Source organism: Microcebus murinus, chromosome 16 (genome assembly GCF_040939455.1).
Source record: "Microcebus murinus isolate Inina chromosome 16, M.murinus_Inina_mat1.0, whole genome shotgun sequence".
NCBI lineage: Eukaryota > Metazoa > Chordata > Mammalia > Primates > Cheirogaleidae > Microcebus > Microcebus murinus.
The window spans coordinates 323,268-337,988 of record NC_134119.1 but is presented as its reverse complement, the minus strand read 5'-3'; the positions used below and the strand labels follow the sequence as shown (position 1 = coordinate 337,988).

The window sequence follows — 14,721 nt, the reverse complement described above, 5'->3', positions numbered from 1 at the left end:
CTAGGAGCAGTGATGGCTGGGCTGTACGAGGCATCTAGCGCTGAACAGCACAGCTGGTCCACTGAGGCCCGGGCCAGCTCCTTGCAGCCGGGGCCTCCCTCCCACAGCCGCCCACACACCAGTTTCCGCTGGGTCCCTTGATGGTACAAATCTGTGGGTAGCGGGGAGCAGTCACAGGGTGGGGCTGCCTCTTGTGGGCCCCGGGTGGCCCTGTCCCCTCCCCAGGTCCAGGCCAAGTGGACACCAATCTGCGTGGTTCAGGGGGACCCATCTAACAGAGCTGCCTCGCTTGGCCAGGCGCAAGCGCGAGACTGGGAGTGCCTGGTCCTGCTGGGGAGAGGCCGGCCTCGTGGCCCGCAGCTCCTGCAGCCTGGGGGAGCTTCTACAAGCCACGTTGGCCGGGACACCACTCCTGTGCCGTAACTAACCAGCCACACCTCCATTTTTCTAAAGCTTTATTTTATAAAATGCGTAAGCCATATTGATGACATTTTAAAGATTAAAATAAATTATGTGTTGCATACTGCAATCCTGGGGTAAGCGGACCGCGTGGCTCCACCTGGGCCGTTAACCTGTGGAGGCCACTTCCTCCTCATCACTGCCATCGGGGACCGAGTCCGTCCCAAAGTAGCGGTCGCCAAAGTTCCCTAGAGAAAGAAGCCAGCATTGGCCGGGCGCGGTGGCTCGCGCCTGTAATCCCAGCTCTCTGGGAGGCCGAGGCGGGCGGATTGCTCAAGGTCAGGAGTTCAAAACCAGCCTGAGCAAGAGGAGACCCTGTCTCTACTATAAATAGAAAGAAATTAATTGGCCAACTAATATATATAGAAAAAAGTAGCCGGGCATGGTGGCGCGTGCCTGTAGTCCCAGCTACTCAGGAGGCTGAGGCAGGAGGATTGCTTGAGCCCAGGAGTTTGAGGTTGCTGTGAGCTAGGCTGACGCCACGGCACTCACTCTAGCCTGGGCAACAAAGCGAGACTCTGTCTCAAAAAAAATAAATAAATAAATAAATAAAAAAGCCAGCATGGCAAGGCCTCCTGGGGTCACCCCCTGCCTCCACGCTCTGCGGAAGGGGCCCCTCACCGATGCCCGGGATGATCCGGAAAAGGTCATTGACTCGCTTGTCCACGGCCGTGGTGATGATCTTCACACGTGGGAAAGCGTAGGCCACTGAATGCACGCCCATCTCTGCCATGAGCAGCGACAGCAGGAAGATCTTGTCCTCCGGAACGTCGTGGTCCTGCGAGCACAGGCAGGTGATTCCCAGCCCTGTGCGGACTGTCCGCAGCCCGCCTGGGGCCCACTCACCAGGAGCACGCGCACAGCCATCATGGCCGCGGCGCCCGTGGACACCGTGCAGTCCATGAGGATCACGTGGTCGTCGCTGATGTCCTTGGGCAGCCGGAGGTAGTGGAGCTGCAGACAACGGGGGTCAGAGACACGTGCCGGCGCTCCCAGGGCCCTCCTGTGAGCTGCCTCTGACTCGGCCCCCATCCCCCCATCCCCCAGGCCGGCCCTGTCCCGGCACCTCAGGCTCCCCTGTGAGCTGGTTGGTCTGGATGAGGATGGTGCCGATGCGCACGTCTTTGCACACGGCACGCAGCGCGGGCTCCATGGTCTCGCCGGCCCGCAGGATGGACACACCGGTGATCTGGCAGCAGAGAGGCTGAGTGAGCCCCGCCCCTACCCCCCCCCCGCCGCCAGGCCCCGCCCCCGGCCCCGCCCCCAGGCGCACGTGCAAGTACCTGCTTCCCTGAGTAGCACTTGCCGGCATAGTCCTGCCCCTGCGGGGTCTGCACCACACAATCCTGCACAGACGTGGGGCACCGTGAGTGCAGAGACCCTCCTCCCCAGCCCGGACCGGACGCTCCCACCCCACTCGCTGCGCACCTGGAAGGGCAGGAAGGAGAGTGCGTGCTCGATTAGCAGACGCATCAACCTCTTGGAGTAGAAGATGAATTCGTCGCGGCTTGTCTCCTTGTCCCTGTGGGGCCAGCGGTTTAGCAGAGGGGGGGCCCCCAGGGTACCCCGCCCTGCAGGTGGGCACTCACCTGATGATGGTGTGCATGCCCCGTACCTGTGGCGTGCTCTTGAGAACGCTCAGCGTCCGAGGCAGGGGGTGGCACTGGTGGGCTGAGGCCAGTGCGGCCCTGGGGGCACAAGCCAGTTGGGAACACTCAAGAAGGGGTGTCTTCTCCCACAGCCCCCCCATAGGACAGCGCATCACTGTGAGGGCACACCTGTGGGGGCACCTCGGATGTGCAGGGTGGAACCAGGCTGCCTCCCTGCGGCTGCCCTGGGGGGCAGATGTCCCCCCACCTCAACTGCCAGGCAAAGGTAAAAAAAGCGCAGTGGACAGCGGAGCGGCTGTCGGCCAGGAAGCCAGGGGCTGGGCTGTGAGGGTCCCCTACCAGTCCAGGACCCTCCCACGCTCAGAAGCAGCAGAAAAGGGCCAGGCACAGAGGGGGCTCGTGCCTGCAGACACATCTTAGCCCCCGGAATGGACCCTCATCCCAGCCTCTCTGTGGGGGGACTATGCTTTGGCTCAATCACTGTCCTGGCCCATCCTCCAGGTGTGCATGGCCACTCTCAGGAGAGAAGGGCAAAGCTGGCTCAGTGTCGTCGCCTGGCTGCCCCGCCCTGTTGCCCCAGGCCTGGAGAGGGAAGAAGGGTAGGGCCACGAGGAAGGGAAGGCACAGGGGGCGGGGCATGGACAGGAACCGGGGGCGGGACCCAGGCAGGTGCAAGGGGCTAGCTGGGCAGAAATAAGAGCAGGGGCGGGGCAGGGCAGGTGCAGGGGGCAGGACGGGAATAGAAGCAGAGGGCGGGGCAGGACAGGTGCAAGAGGCAAGGCAGGAATAGAAACAGAGGGTGGGGCACGGCAGGTGCTGGGAGCAGGATAGGAATAGAAGCAGAGGGCGGGGCACGGCAGGTGCCAGGGGCGTGGCAGGTGCCGGGAGCAGGTGCAGGGGGCGGGGCAGGGCAGGTGCAGGGCTGGGCTCGCAGCAGGAGCAGCACACACAGCAGCACTACAATCAGAGCACACTCCGCTCACATATCCCAACGCAGCTTCCTCTGCTCACCAGGTGAAGAGCGTATTCAGAGAGGGAACAAGGCAGGAGATGGGGTTTACACAGAAGAGGAAGAGAACAGAGAGAAGCCCACTTAGTCCCGGCAGCAGGGGCAGTCCCAGCAGAAGTCAACAGCGCGGCCACCAGGCCTGAGGAAGAGGCCGGGCCTCTGCTCCTGGGCAGGAGCGCCAGCCAGCCGCGCCCAGCCCCTCCCTGCTGCCACCAGCAGCACTTCCTGGGCTGAGAGCCGCACGCAGGGCCTCTGGCCACCACTTCCTTGGCTGACCAGAGAATGGAAACTGTAGCTGGCCGTATTCAGGCGTTTTTCTCAAGTTGAAACCCTGGAAACTTTTTTTTTTTTCTGAGAACAAAGGCTTCAAGAGGAAACTGCCGTGACAAGCCCTGTGGGTCTTGGTGGGGGCCAAGCAGAGCTCATGCGGGGACAGGAGGGGGGGATGGGGAGGTGCGCAGCTGGCAGATGGGCCCTGGAGGCATTTCCAACACACAGCGGACTCTCGGGCCACCCAGGGCGGGTGTACAGGCTCACCAACCAGGTGGCTCAGCCCAAGCCTCCCAACTCCACAGAAAGCCTAGGAAAAGGGCAGGTCCCTCGGCTGGCCGCGCGAGGCAGGTGCTGACTTCCCCGCCTGCCTGCCCTCGTGGTGGGCTGTGGGAGGCAGCCCCAGCCCAACCAGAGCTTGCTGCCTGCAGCACCAACACTGCTCCTCCTGGCCTAAGCTGCACTGGGCTTGAGGACAAAGGTAGGACAGCACAGGACCAGGATGGGCAGGGACAGGGGCCAGGCCCTCACCACCCAGACTGAATCGACAGGCCCCACGAGATTTTGGTTGGTGGGAGTGGCTATAACAGGCACCCTCTGTCTGCTGGGCTGTGTCTGTGGCCACTGCCCTGGGAGCCTGGCAGTGCTGTCTCAGAACAGCTGTGCTCTTTGGAGTCAAATCCAGAGATGGGGGAGGCTCCAGCAAGGTCTGTGTGACCTACGGCATGCTGCTTAAACTCTCTGTGCCTCAGTGTCCTCGTCTGCCAGCAAGGAGAGGCAGAAGCAGGGAAGGGACTGCTCCACGCCACCCCTGCCATGTCGGGGGAAGGGCTGCCTGCCTGCCTGGGCCACAGCCCAGACCCGGAGCTCTGTGTGGATGTTGGAAATGCCTCCATCTGTGCTACAGCTGCACAAGTCTTACCTGACGCTGAGTTCACGCTGTGGCAGCAACACAGGGAGACACAAGGGAACGGTGACGTGTCAGTGAGCAGGGCAGGTGGCCAGGCCAGTCCCACCCAGGAGTGGCCATGCTGCAGCCCCGTGGGAACATGGCCAGCCAGGGGAGAGGCTGAGCTTCTAATGGCCTCTGACCCTGGGCCAGGACCTGCAGTTCTGGGCTGGGGCAGTCAGAGCCAGGGTGTGCCCTGAGCCTGCCTGGCCCCAGAATGCCACAGGGCACACGGGAGCTCTGCTGGGGCTATCACTCCTAGGGTGACCCACTGGGAAAGAGGGGAGCTCTGGTTCCACATGGGACTCGGCACTGAGACCCCACAGTCCTGGCCACTCTCGTCACCCTCAGAGGCTAGGGGGCACAGGAGCGTGCCCTTCTGTGCGAGGCCAAGCGCAGGCCAGGTGCGCCGTGGGGGTGGCTCTTGGCTGGGCCTGGCCACTGTGCTGCCCCCTATCCTCAGGGAACCCAGGCCCTGCCCGGCACAGAGGCGGGGGCCCAGCGGGGTGACCAGGCTAACCAACAGGCACAGGACGCTGGGGGCTGGCACCTTGCGGGGGACTGTGAACACACAGGGGCTGCCCGAGCAGGCTGCTGTGGCGGTGGCAGCAGAGGAGCAGGGACTGGGCAGGGACGGCTGTGGGGACGGGGAGCCCGCGCCGGGCGCCTACCTCCTCCAGCTGGCTGTGCACGTGCTGCACGATCAGGTCGATGGCCACCGCGTTGCCGCTCCCTGGGGGGACAGGCAGGCGGGTGACGGGGGCCGTGCCCCCCGCCTAACCCCGCAGGCAGCCCGGGGGCTCACCTCTGGGCACCACGATGTCGGCCAGGCGCATGGTGGGCTGGATGTACTGGTCGAAGGCGGGCTTGACAAACTTGTTGTACTGCTTGATGACGCCCTCGATGTCCCGGCCCCGCTCGCTGATGTCCCGGCGCAGCCGCCGCACCAGGCGGATGTCGGAGTCCGTGTCCACGAAGATCTTCATGTCCAGGAGCTGCATGGGGACGGCCACCCGTGGGCGGGCCTGTCACCAGCACAGCCAGCGTGGAGGCGCCAGGACCAGCCCCTGCCGCGAGACCTCCTGGTCTGTGCACCCGTCGGGCCTGGCCGCTGTGGGGTGTGCGTGCACGCGGGCAGCGTGTTTGGAGGCACACGGTGGTGTCTCCTGGGCACAGGAGGGTGGTGGGCGGCCAGGCGGGAACGGGCTGGGCAGCACGTCCGCTTGGTGAAGCTCCCACAGCCACACCGGGAAGTTTGGGGCTCAGAGTTCAGAGTCTGGCCTGATACTCAGCACACAGCAGGTGGCACCTGAAGTGGCCACGTGGGAGACTGGGGTCGGAGCGCTGCTATGTGCAGAACAGTGGGGTCCTCCGGGCCTGTGCCGGGGGCAGGACGTGGGCCCTGGGGCCAGGTGGACCTGAGTCAAATTCGGTTCTGCCCTTGGAGGCCTGCGTGACCTCAAACTCACTGGCGTGGGTCCTCACCCGTCCCTCAGGACTACGAGGGACAAGACCGACAAAGAGAGTAAGACCCTGTCTCTACTAAAAAACAGGAAAAAAAAAATTAGCCGGGCAACTAAAAATAGAAAAGTTAGCCAGGCATGGTGGAGCATGCCTGTAGTCCCAGCTACTCGGGAGGCTGAGGCGGGAGGATCGCCTGAGCCCAGGAGTTTGAGGTCACAGTGAGCAAGGCTGAAAGAACATGCCAGGTATGCGCACAGGCCTCCTCCGCAGGTGGAAGTAGGAACCACTGCCGGCAGCCACACTCCACCATGCGTGACACCATTGGGCCCTCCCGGGGGCGAGGAGTGGCCGGCTCGGGCAGTTCAGAGAACGGAGGCCCCAGGGACAGGACAGGCACCGTGCACCTCTGGGACGGGGTAGAACAGGTGACTGCGCACCTGGGGGACAGGGTGGCTGGAGCCTCCCTGCAGTGGGCAGGAGGAGGAGCAGGGACGGCAAGGGGTGGGCGTTCAGGGTGGACCCTCACCTCCAGCAGCGTCTTGTCGGCAAAGGCCATGATGCCCTCGAAGATGATGACATTCGCTCCGTAGAGCGTCTTCTGCAAGGGAACCAGGAGTTGCCAGCGCACGGCTTGCGCCCCCACCGCCCTCCCGGCCCGGACCCCGCCTACCCAGTCCTTCTTGCGGCTGTGCGTGGTGAAGTCATAGATGGGCACCTTCACGCTCTTCCCCTGCTTCAGCTTCTTGAGGGTGGAGATGATGAGGTCGAAGTCGAAGGCGTCCGGGTGGTCGAAGTTGAAGTTGTTGTGGGCGGCCTGCTCCTGCTGCTGCTTGGTCAGCACCTGTGGGGGGGCGCGGAGGAGCTGAGGCCACGGGGCCACGCAGGGGCCCAGAGGCCAGGGCCTGCGTCCGTGGCACACTGTGGGGAGCCGGGCGGGGCCTCACCTTGTAGAAAGAGTCCATGGACAGCAAGACCACCCAGGGCACGTCCAGGGCCTCGATGATCATTCTGGCCACGGTGGTCTTCCCGGAGGCACTGCCGCCCCCCAGGCCTGCGGGGTGGGGGGGGGCGCAGAGACGCCCGTGAGCGGGAGCAGATGGCCGCACAGACAGGCCCGGAGACGCCCGACCCCCCCAGGAAGCCCAGGGCCCCTCCCGCACTCTCACCGATGGCGAAGGCCTCCTTGGACTGCGTGCCGTGCTCGTTGTACCAGGGTGGCCGCCCCGCCGTGTAGATGGTGCGCTTACTGGTGCGCAGCAGGGGCGGCTCTGACTTGCACTGGCTGGTCGTGCGCTTCCGGGGCGAGCGCCCGGTGCCCACAGGGGGCAGGAGCCTGTCCAGGGATTCCGTGTTGCTGCTGCTGCACAGGAGGACATGCTTGGCCTCGGCCTCAGGCCACCAGCCTTACCCATCCCTGGCCGTGGGGCACGGCTCGACTGGGGATGCACCCGAAACCCGCCTGCAGCGGGTCCACAGAGCGGGGGCCTAGGCCCGCTGGACAGATGACCCTGTGGCTTGGCCGGGCATGGGGCCATGGACCACCACTGCACAGCAGCAGGATGGCAGGAACAGGAGGGGACGCACGTCCCAGGGCCACGCTCCTCCTCTGTGCGGGCCGGGCGGGGCCCCGTCCCCCCGGGTGGGCATGTGAGATGGGCAGGACCCTGCAGAGGACCATGGCCCTCTCCCCAGCCCTGCACACTCTGAGCAGCCCAATCACCGCTGCCCCAGGGCAGGTGCCTGGGACGGGAGGGCAGCCCACGGGCAGAGTGAGCCCAGACCAGGCTGTGCATGCCCAGGTGAGGGGCCACACCTGCGAAGAGGCTGAGTGGCTTGGGGAGAGGGAGGCTGGAGGGCTCAGCCAGGACCTGTCCCTGCCCGGGACAGGAGGGAGTGCTCAGGGCAGGGTGGCCCTGTGGCCCAGCCGCTCTGGCTGTCAGAGTGCAGGACAGGGGGTCTTGGGCTGAGAGACCCAAGGGGAATATTTCTGCTGTGGTCCCTGCTGGGTCCCCAAGGTGGACACCTATAGCATCCTGCAAACACCCGTCTGGGCTGACTGGGGGAAGGGAGGGGGCTGGGAATCCAATCTGAGGGACGCTAAGGCCTGTCTGTGTCACACCCACACACGTCACTCACAGGCAAGCTGACATTCAAGTCCCTGCTTATGTCTCAGTTGGTTTACATCCCCAAGGTGAGTGGGGCCCTGGCCTCAAACCCTGGGAGGGGACAGCTTCTGGAAGGCTCAGTGTCTTCTGAGCAGCTCGACGCTGTGGGGACAGGACACAGGCTGGGCAGAAGCACCCTGTCCCCTGCCTGGGAGACAGGGCCGGCCCCAGTGGCCCAACAGCACGCTTCAGGACTGTGCCAGAAGCCCCGAGGGGTTGTCGGGTTGGCCCTGCAGGTGGCGGCCCACCCACGTGGCCACGGACTGGGCAGGGCGGAGCCCCACGTCTCAGGAAAGTTAGGTGAGCAGGCAGGGCGCTCCTGCAGTAGCAGTGTGTCCATCACGGCTGGAAATGCCACACTCCGCAGTGGGACACCGCAGGTGGGGACAGGGAAAGGCATTCTCAGAGCACGGCCAGGCGAGAAAAGCAGACCGTAAGGAGGTGCTGCCCGTTCCGCAGACACTGGCAAACGCAGGTGTCTGCCCGCCTGCATCTGCGCGAGGGAGACATTTACACGGGCCAGGTGCAATCAGGACCTCCCTGGGCACCAAAATTTGGAACAGGGACTTCTGCCTCATTTGAATGTTTTTGTTTTGTTTTCTGAGACAGAGTCTCACTCTGTTGTCTGGGCTCAAGTGCTGTGGTGTCAGCCTAGCTCACAGCGACCTCAAAGTCCTAGGCTTAAGCGATCCTCCTGCTTCAGCCTCCCAAAGTAGCTGGGACTACAGGCATGCGCCACCATGCCCAGCTAATTTTTTCTATATATTTTAGCTGGCCAATTAATTTCTTTCTATTTTTTTAGTAGAGACTTTCTATTTTTTTAGTAGGGTCTTGCTCAGGGTGGTTTTGAACTCCTGACCTTGAGCGATCCGCCCGCCTCGGCCTCCCAGAGTGCTAGGATTACAGGCATGAGGCACCGTGCCCGGCCTCATTTGAATGTTTTATAAGCACGTGCCCCTTTGTAATCAAAACCCAAACCACAGTCTGTCCTTCAAGCTTGCTGTCCCATCATCACTGCTATAACCCTGAGGGTGCAGCTCCACACTTCCCCGGCTGCTGCCAAGACAAACGTCTTCCCGCCTCCGGGGCAGCCTGGCTACCTCCCGCCCCAGAACGCTGGTGTTTCCAGCTGTGCCACCTCCCAGAACACCGGCAGTGCCCGGAGCTGGAAAGGTGGCGCCTGTGCACTCATGTGGGGCCGTGGAAGGAATGGCAGAGCCCAGTGTGTGGCCGGTCACATCAGCAGCTCCCAAGGGCCCACAGAACGACGTGGCTCGAGTCCGAGCCCCAAGAAAACCAGCCGCCTCCCCCTGGTAGGAAAACATCCCGCGCTTCTCCCTGGAGACCCATGGGTAGGCGGGGGTGGGAGGGGGAGCACGGGGAATAATTAGCCAGTCTGCTGCGCCCAGCCTCCCCTCTCCACTCCAGCGGTGCCTCTGAGCCGAGCGCTGGCGTCAGCAGCAGGGCTGGGGACCAGCCACACGGTGGGTGCCAGGAGGACCTGCACCGCGCCTGGAGCCGCTGGCCACGCACAGCACGTGAGGGACGCGGCCAGCCGGGCTGCACCCCACTCAGCCCAGGACAGACAAGGGGACTCAGCATTCGAAAGCAATGGCCTCTCTGGGCCCCGGGAGGGAGGGCTTGTCACCTGGGCACACGGATCCCGAGGTAAACAGACGGGCCTCCAGGGCTCACCCTTGGGGGCCGCCCCTCCCAGCGGGCAACAGTGGGGGCCCACAGCTGGCTAGCCTGGGCGGGGAGCTGCCTTGGCCCCTAGCAGCCGTGTGTTCTGAGCAGACAGGCGAGCTCTGGTGGGCCTGGAGGCCACGGTGGGCAGAGAACAGACCCAGGCTGCCCCCTCCTCTCTGTGCCCAACCCCACCGTCCACAGGGAATCGCCCTCTCACTTCAGCCTCAGGGAGGAAACTCCAGCACAGAGAATCTGACTCACAGAGGGGCAAGACTTCAAGGATGAAGCTTCTGACAGCACCACTGGCCCACGCCCTGGGTTCCAGGGGTGAGCACCCACACTCAGCGCGGTAGACGTGGTGCCCGCCCACGCGTGTCTCGGTGGGAGCCTTCGGGGCTCCACTGGTGACTGTTCCTCGTGCTACTGCGATAACCGCCACGGATCCCTGCCACGGCTCGTGCTCCTGCCAACGGTGCCGCACGGTGGGAACGCTTGCCGGCAGGCCAGGGGCAGCCTTGCCTGATGTCCGCCTCAGCAAGGGCTCGCACCAGCTGGATAGCCTCGGGCCGCGTCCGCGCCCAACCCAGCCCTGCCGCCCTCTCCAGAGCTAGTCTGCCTCTGGGAGCCGGGGACCGAGCCTCACCCCATTCTCCACAAGAAGCACCCCTTGAGAAAGGAAAGTAGCACCAAAGACCTCATTTCCTGTCCACAGATGAACAATGGTGCTTCTGGCCAGTGACAAAAGTTACTTTCAACCCAAAGAGCCACAACTGACACGAGAGGCACCTCGACCGGTGGGCCCAAGCTCTGCCCAGCTCCTGAGCACACCTGCAGCCCGTTTGCTCCCTGACACCCACAGACACACCCCACACAAGCCCACAACAGCAAGGCCACGGGGAAGGGGCTGCCCCCAGCAGGGCCTCATTGCTGGGACTCACCTGCCTTCTGCTCCGAGGGCCCAGCACCCGGAGATCCTGATGCCAGGGTAAGCCGGGGGAATGCTCATGGCTGAGGACACGGGTGGGCACAGGCCCTGGAGGTGGGTGCTCCTGGACAGCGGGGTGACCCCAGGTATGTGTCGTGGGGCTCTGGGATGGCAGTTATGGGGGTATCACCACCTCTTAAACTCACAGTGGGCCCCCAGGCCAGCTCAGGAGCTGTGGCCGCCTAACTGCCCCTCCATGGGTGGGACCCCTCTTGGCCAGCACCGCAGGTGAGGAGCGGGTGGGGTTGGGCACCAGGAGGCAGTGGGTGCTGCTGTAAGGCAGGGGGGATGCAGCAGCTGGGAGGCCCCTGTGACCCCGCTGTACTAAGGGAACAGCACTCACCGCTGTCCTCAGAGGCCAAGGCCAAGGCATAAGAGGATCACCAAGCTGGGGGCCTGTGCCTGCCTGATATTAATAGCACTGGCTTTGCTTGGTGTGGCCAGGACAGCCCCAGGCCAGCCCTCAGCGTTAAGGGCCCTTCTGTGGGGGGGCTGGTCCGCACGACCTGAGGACCACAGTGCTCGTGCACCCCCCAGAATTCCGTGGATAAAGCTGCAGAGCCAACCCCCACAGCCAAGGCAGGGATATCTGAGGCGCCTCTTGAACAGGTGACCTGAATGTCAGTGCTGAGCTGGGCGCCCCACCCCTGGCCCCAAGGTGTCTCCTACAGGCATAAACAAATCTGAAACTCAACCCTCTGACACCAGCCAGGAATAACTGCCCTACCTGCCCTGCCCCCACCTCACAAGCTCAGCCTGCAGCAGACGAAGTCCAGGAGCCAGCCCTGCCTCAGCAAGGTGTCACAGCTAAAATCCCTTCACTGTCCCCGGGGGAGGGATGAAGCAATCTGTGCAAGGCAGTCTCTCCGCACGCTGCCTTCCAGCACAGAGACAGGGGCTGCCAGGGGGTCGGGGAAGAGGGAAGATTCTACACGGGGTTCACACACCTGAAAGGTGGGCCCTCCGGGGAGCTGCCTTGGATGCTCGAGCAGCACATCCACCTGCGTGCACAGGGCTTCAGCCCCTGACCCACTCCCAGGGGCTGGCTGTCCACACCGCTGGCCAACCCATAGTCAGGGGTGTACAGCTGGGGCTCCTGGGAGTTCGCTAGCTTGGCTGTTTGAGCAGCAAAGTGGACTCAGGCTGGCCAGCCTGGCATGCACCCCAGCGGGCCAGGACCCAGGCTGAGTAGGAGGGTCCAGACAGGTCTGTGGGAAGCCAGTATTGTGCTGGCTTAGGAAAGGGAGGCAGGAGCCCAGGTATGCAGCTGCTAACTGAACCACCAGGTTCCGCCCTGGACTGCCTGGCCCTGCCACAGGCCACCCTGCTGAGGACGATGTCCAGCACACCCCTCCATGTAGCTGGCCTCTTGGCCATGCAGCCCATGGCAGGGAGGGACAGGACCTCCTGGCCATTCCAAAGCAGGTAACTTCCAGACTCTCCTTCTGTTGGTCTCCCCAGCGCCAATATCCCCCAACCTATATGCCAAGAACACGGCCCCCACCCCCTGCCCCTGCCCACACCGGGCTCTGACTCACCAGGGCTGGGATGGGCCAGAGAACACCCGTTCCCAGCGCCACCTATGGGGGGGCAAATGCTGCTCCAGGAGCTGCCTGCTCCGGCACCTTTCTGCCCAGGTTTCCTCCCACGGCAGGTGTCAGGGCTGTTTGAGGCAGGTGGTGCTGGAGGCTGCCCTAGTCACCTCAGGACACCCTTCACCTGCCGGCCGTTCCACTTGGGGCTACAGCACCCTTCACCGCCCACCACTGAGCCACCGCTCGCCTCAGTTTCCTCAAGGACAGCAGCAGGTGCACTACAGGAGGGTCAAGATAAGGACCCCATGAGTGATGTCGTCGTAAGGAAACAAGCACTGGCGTGTGCAGAGCAGAGCCGGCCTCACTGACGTGTCTACAACGCCAGTGAAATCAGAAGCAAACGCCTGACAGCGGGGACTTGGGACACTTGAATCTGACCTTGAAGGAACAGTTGTGGTGTGGAACACAGACGCCACAGGGAGGTTCCGGGCCCTCCCTTGCTGCAGTTCAGTGTTGTTCTCCTGCCACTCTGGTCACCGTCACCGAGGACCCTCCCACCCAGCGCCCATAGCACAGCCCCTCCTGTCACCCAGCCGGGTGTGAGAGTTTTGCTGGATGAATAAAACGAGGCCAGAGGGAGGAGGGAGCGGGCCAGTCCACAGGAGCCAATTTGGGCCAGAGCCCAGTGGTTCCAGACTGGCTCAGGGACAGTATTACTGGCAGCCTTCGCAGGGTGACGGAGGGCTGGAAGATCGGGGGGCTTGCACTGGCCCACCCCACCGCCCCGGAAACCTTTCCTCAGCAGGACTCTTCTTTCTGGCTGCTCTGGGCAGGTCACTGCCAGCCTCCCTCCTCTCCCCCCATCGAGACCACAGCTGGGAGTCACTGCTACCACCACAAAGGGGAACTCAGCTCGGAGGCAGCTGTGGGAGACAGAGCCATGAGGGGCAAGCAGACCATAAACAACGGACAACGCAGACGGACTGCACTGCCGCAGCGCAAAGATGGGGAAGGAGGAACTGGAGCAGTGGCGGGGGAGCCTCAGGGTGTCTGCACAGACCTGGACGCCCAGCTGCAGCCCGCAGGGGGCACGGGGCAGCACTGAAGGCTGGGGGCCAGAGCAGGGGCTGGGGACACATTTGAGGAACAGCAAGAGCCACTGGGCTGGGGCAGAGGAAGCCCTGGAGGGGACAGGCACCAGGAAAGGTGCAAGAAGTGCAGAAGCAGCTCTGGACGGAGAATGCTGTGGTCACTCTCTCGGCTGGCGGTCCTGCCTCCCCGCTGTCCCTCAGTGACCACCCTGAGGAAGGATGACAACAGTCTCCACCTCCTTTGGCACCGTGCCCAGTACACCATTTGGTCGCTGCCACCACCCTGTGTCATCACGGAGTGCTTTTCTCCACAGCCCTCAGCCTCTCCCATCTTGAGTTAAATCAAAGATTTGGAACCAGCAGCTTAGCAGACTCGGGTCTTCCTGGCCCCCGGCCACGGCACGCTCCTGGCCACTGCCCACTGGCCGCCGGGAGGGCGTGAGCCGAGAGGACAGGGAACCGCGCCCTCGGGGCGGGGCGGCTCTGCCGCGGCTCCTGGTGGAGAGCTGCCCTTTGCAGCTCCCCAGGCGGCAGCGCCCAGACCGGCCCTCAAGTCCCGGCACGCGGGTTTCGCCTCTGAGTGACAGCCGGCGCCCGGGGAAGAGGGGCCCTCGCCGCCCCAGGACCCCGCTCCGGCCCGGAGGGAGGCGGTGCGAGCGCCGGCAGCCCGGGCACCGCGCGGCACTGCCCCCTCACGGCCACGCCGCAAGGGCACAGGCAGCGTCTCCCCGCCGGCCGCCGGGGACCCAACCGGGCGGGGTGGCCGCCCCGCACCCCGCGCTTCCTCCCTTCGTGCTCTGCGGAGCCCGGAGGAGCCTCGGGGTCCCCCGCGCGCGGGCAGCAGAGCCCCGGCCCGCGGGGAGGAGCGGGCCGAGCCGGGCCGCACCGCCGCGCCCAGGCCGGAAGGCCAGGAAGGCACCGCCGCTGGGCCGCGCACTCGCGGCGGGGCCGGGGCCGGCAGGCCGGGTGTGGAGGGTGCGGCACGCGGCGGCGGGGACCCCGCGACGGCCGCCCGGTTGTCCGGCGCCGCCGCGGTGCGCGCAGGGGACCGACGCCAGCCCGAGGGGCCGCGGCTCGCGCCCGTCCGTCTCCCGCGTGCACGCGAGGGAGCGCGCCCCCGCTCGCCGGCGCCGCGCCTACCGGTCCTCGCTCGCGGCCTCGCTCTCCTCGGCCGGCCGGGGGGGCGGCGGGGCCGGCGGGGCGGCGTCCGCGGGGGCCGGGGGCGCAGCCATGGGGCTCGCGGGCCTCTCCGCGCCGCAGCCGGGCCGCCAGGAGCCGCCTGGAACAGCCGGGAGCCGGGCTCGACTCCGCGGACTTCGAGCCCCACAAGGCCGCGCGCCGGGACGCGGGCCCTGAACAGCCGGGAGCCGGGCCCGACCCCGCGGACTTCGAGCCCCACAAGGCCGCGCGCCGGGACGCGGGCCCTGAACAGCCGGGAGCCGGGCTCGACTCCGCGGACTTCGAGCCCCACAAGGCCGCGCGCCGGGACGCGGGC

At 64.9% G+C, this 14,721-nt stretch overlaps 1 protein-coding gene across 6 annotated transcripts; it reads right to left on the bottom strand.

Annotated features, from left to right (window-relative positions):
• Positions 1-440: 440 nt before the first annotated feature.
• Positions 441-14,598, bottom strand: UCKL1 (uridine-cytidine kinase 1 like 1). Of its 6 annotated transcripts, XM_076010793.1 has the most exons (16): positions 10,944-10,985; positions 10,554-10,703; positions 6,928-7,121; positions 6,706-6,812; positions 6,432-6,602; positions 6,288-6,359; positions 5,103-5,292; positions 4,969-5,030; positions 4,271-4,287; positions 2,049-2,147; positions 1,888-1,981; positions 1,743-1,805; positions 1,526-1,648; positions 1,306-1,413; positions 1,081-1,237; positions 441-647 (listed from the first exon to the last, which is right to left on the bottom strand). In XM_076010793.1, the coding sequence occupies exons 2-16, from the start codon at positions 10,619-10,621 to the stop codon at positions 568-570; spliced, it is 1,605 nt and encodes a 534-aa protein (XP_075866908.1). In that variant the 5' UTR covers positions 10,622-10,703; positions 10,944-10,985; the 3' UTR covers positions 441-567. The 6 variants fall into 6 exon arrangements, with proteins under 6 accessions (XP_075866908.1, XP_075866906.1, XP_075866910.1 ...); XM_076010791.1 differs by lacking the exons at positions 10,554-10,703; positions 10,944-10,985 and adding an exon at positions 14,367-14,598; XM_076010795.1 differs by lacking the exons at positions 10,554-10,703; positions 10,944-10,985 and adding an exon at positions 14,367-14,598 and having other exon boundaries at positions 1,081-1,213.
• Between the last annotated feature and the right edge of the window lie 123 nt (positions 14,599-14,721).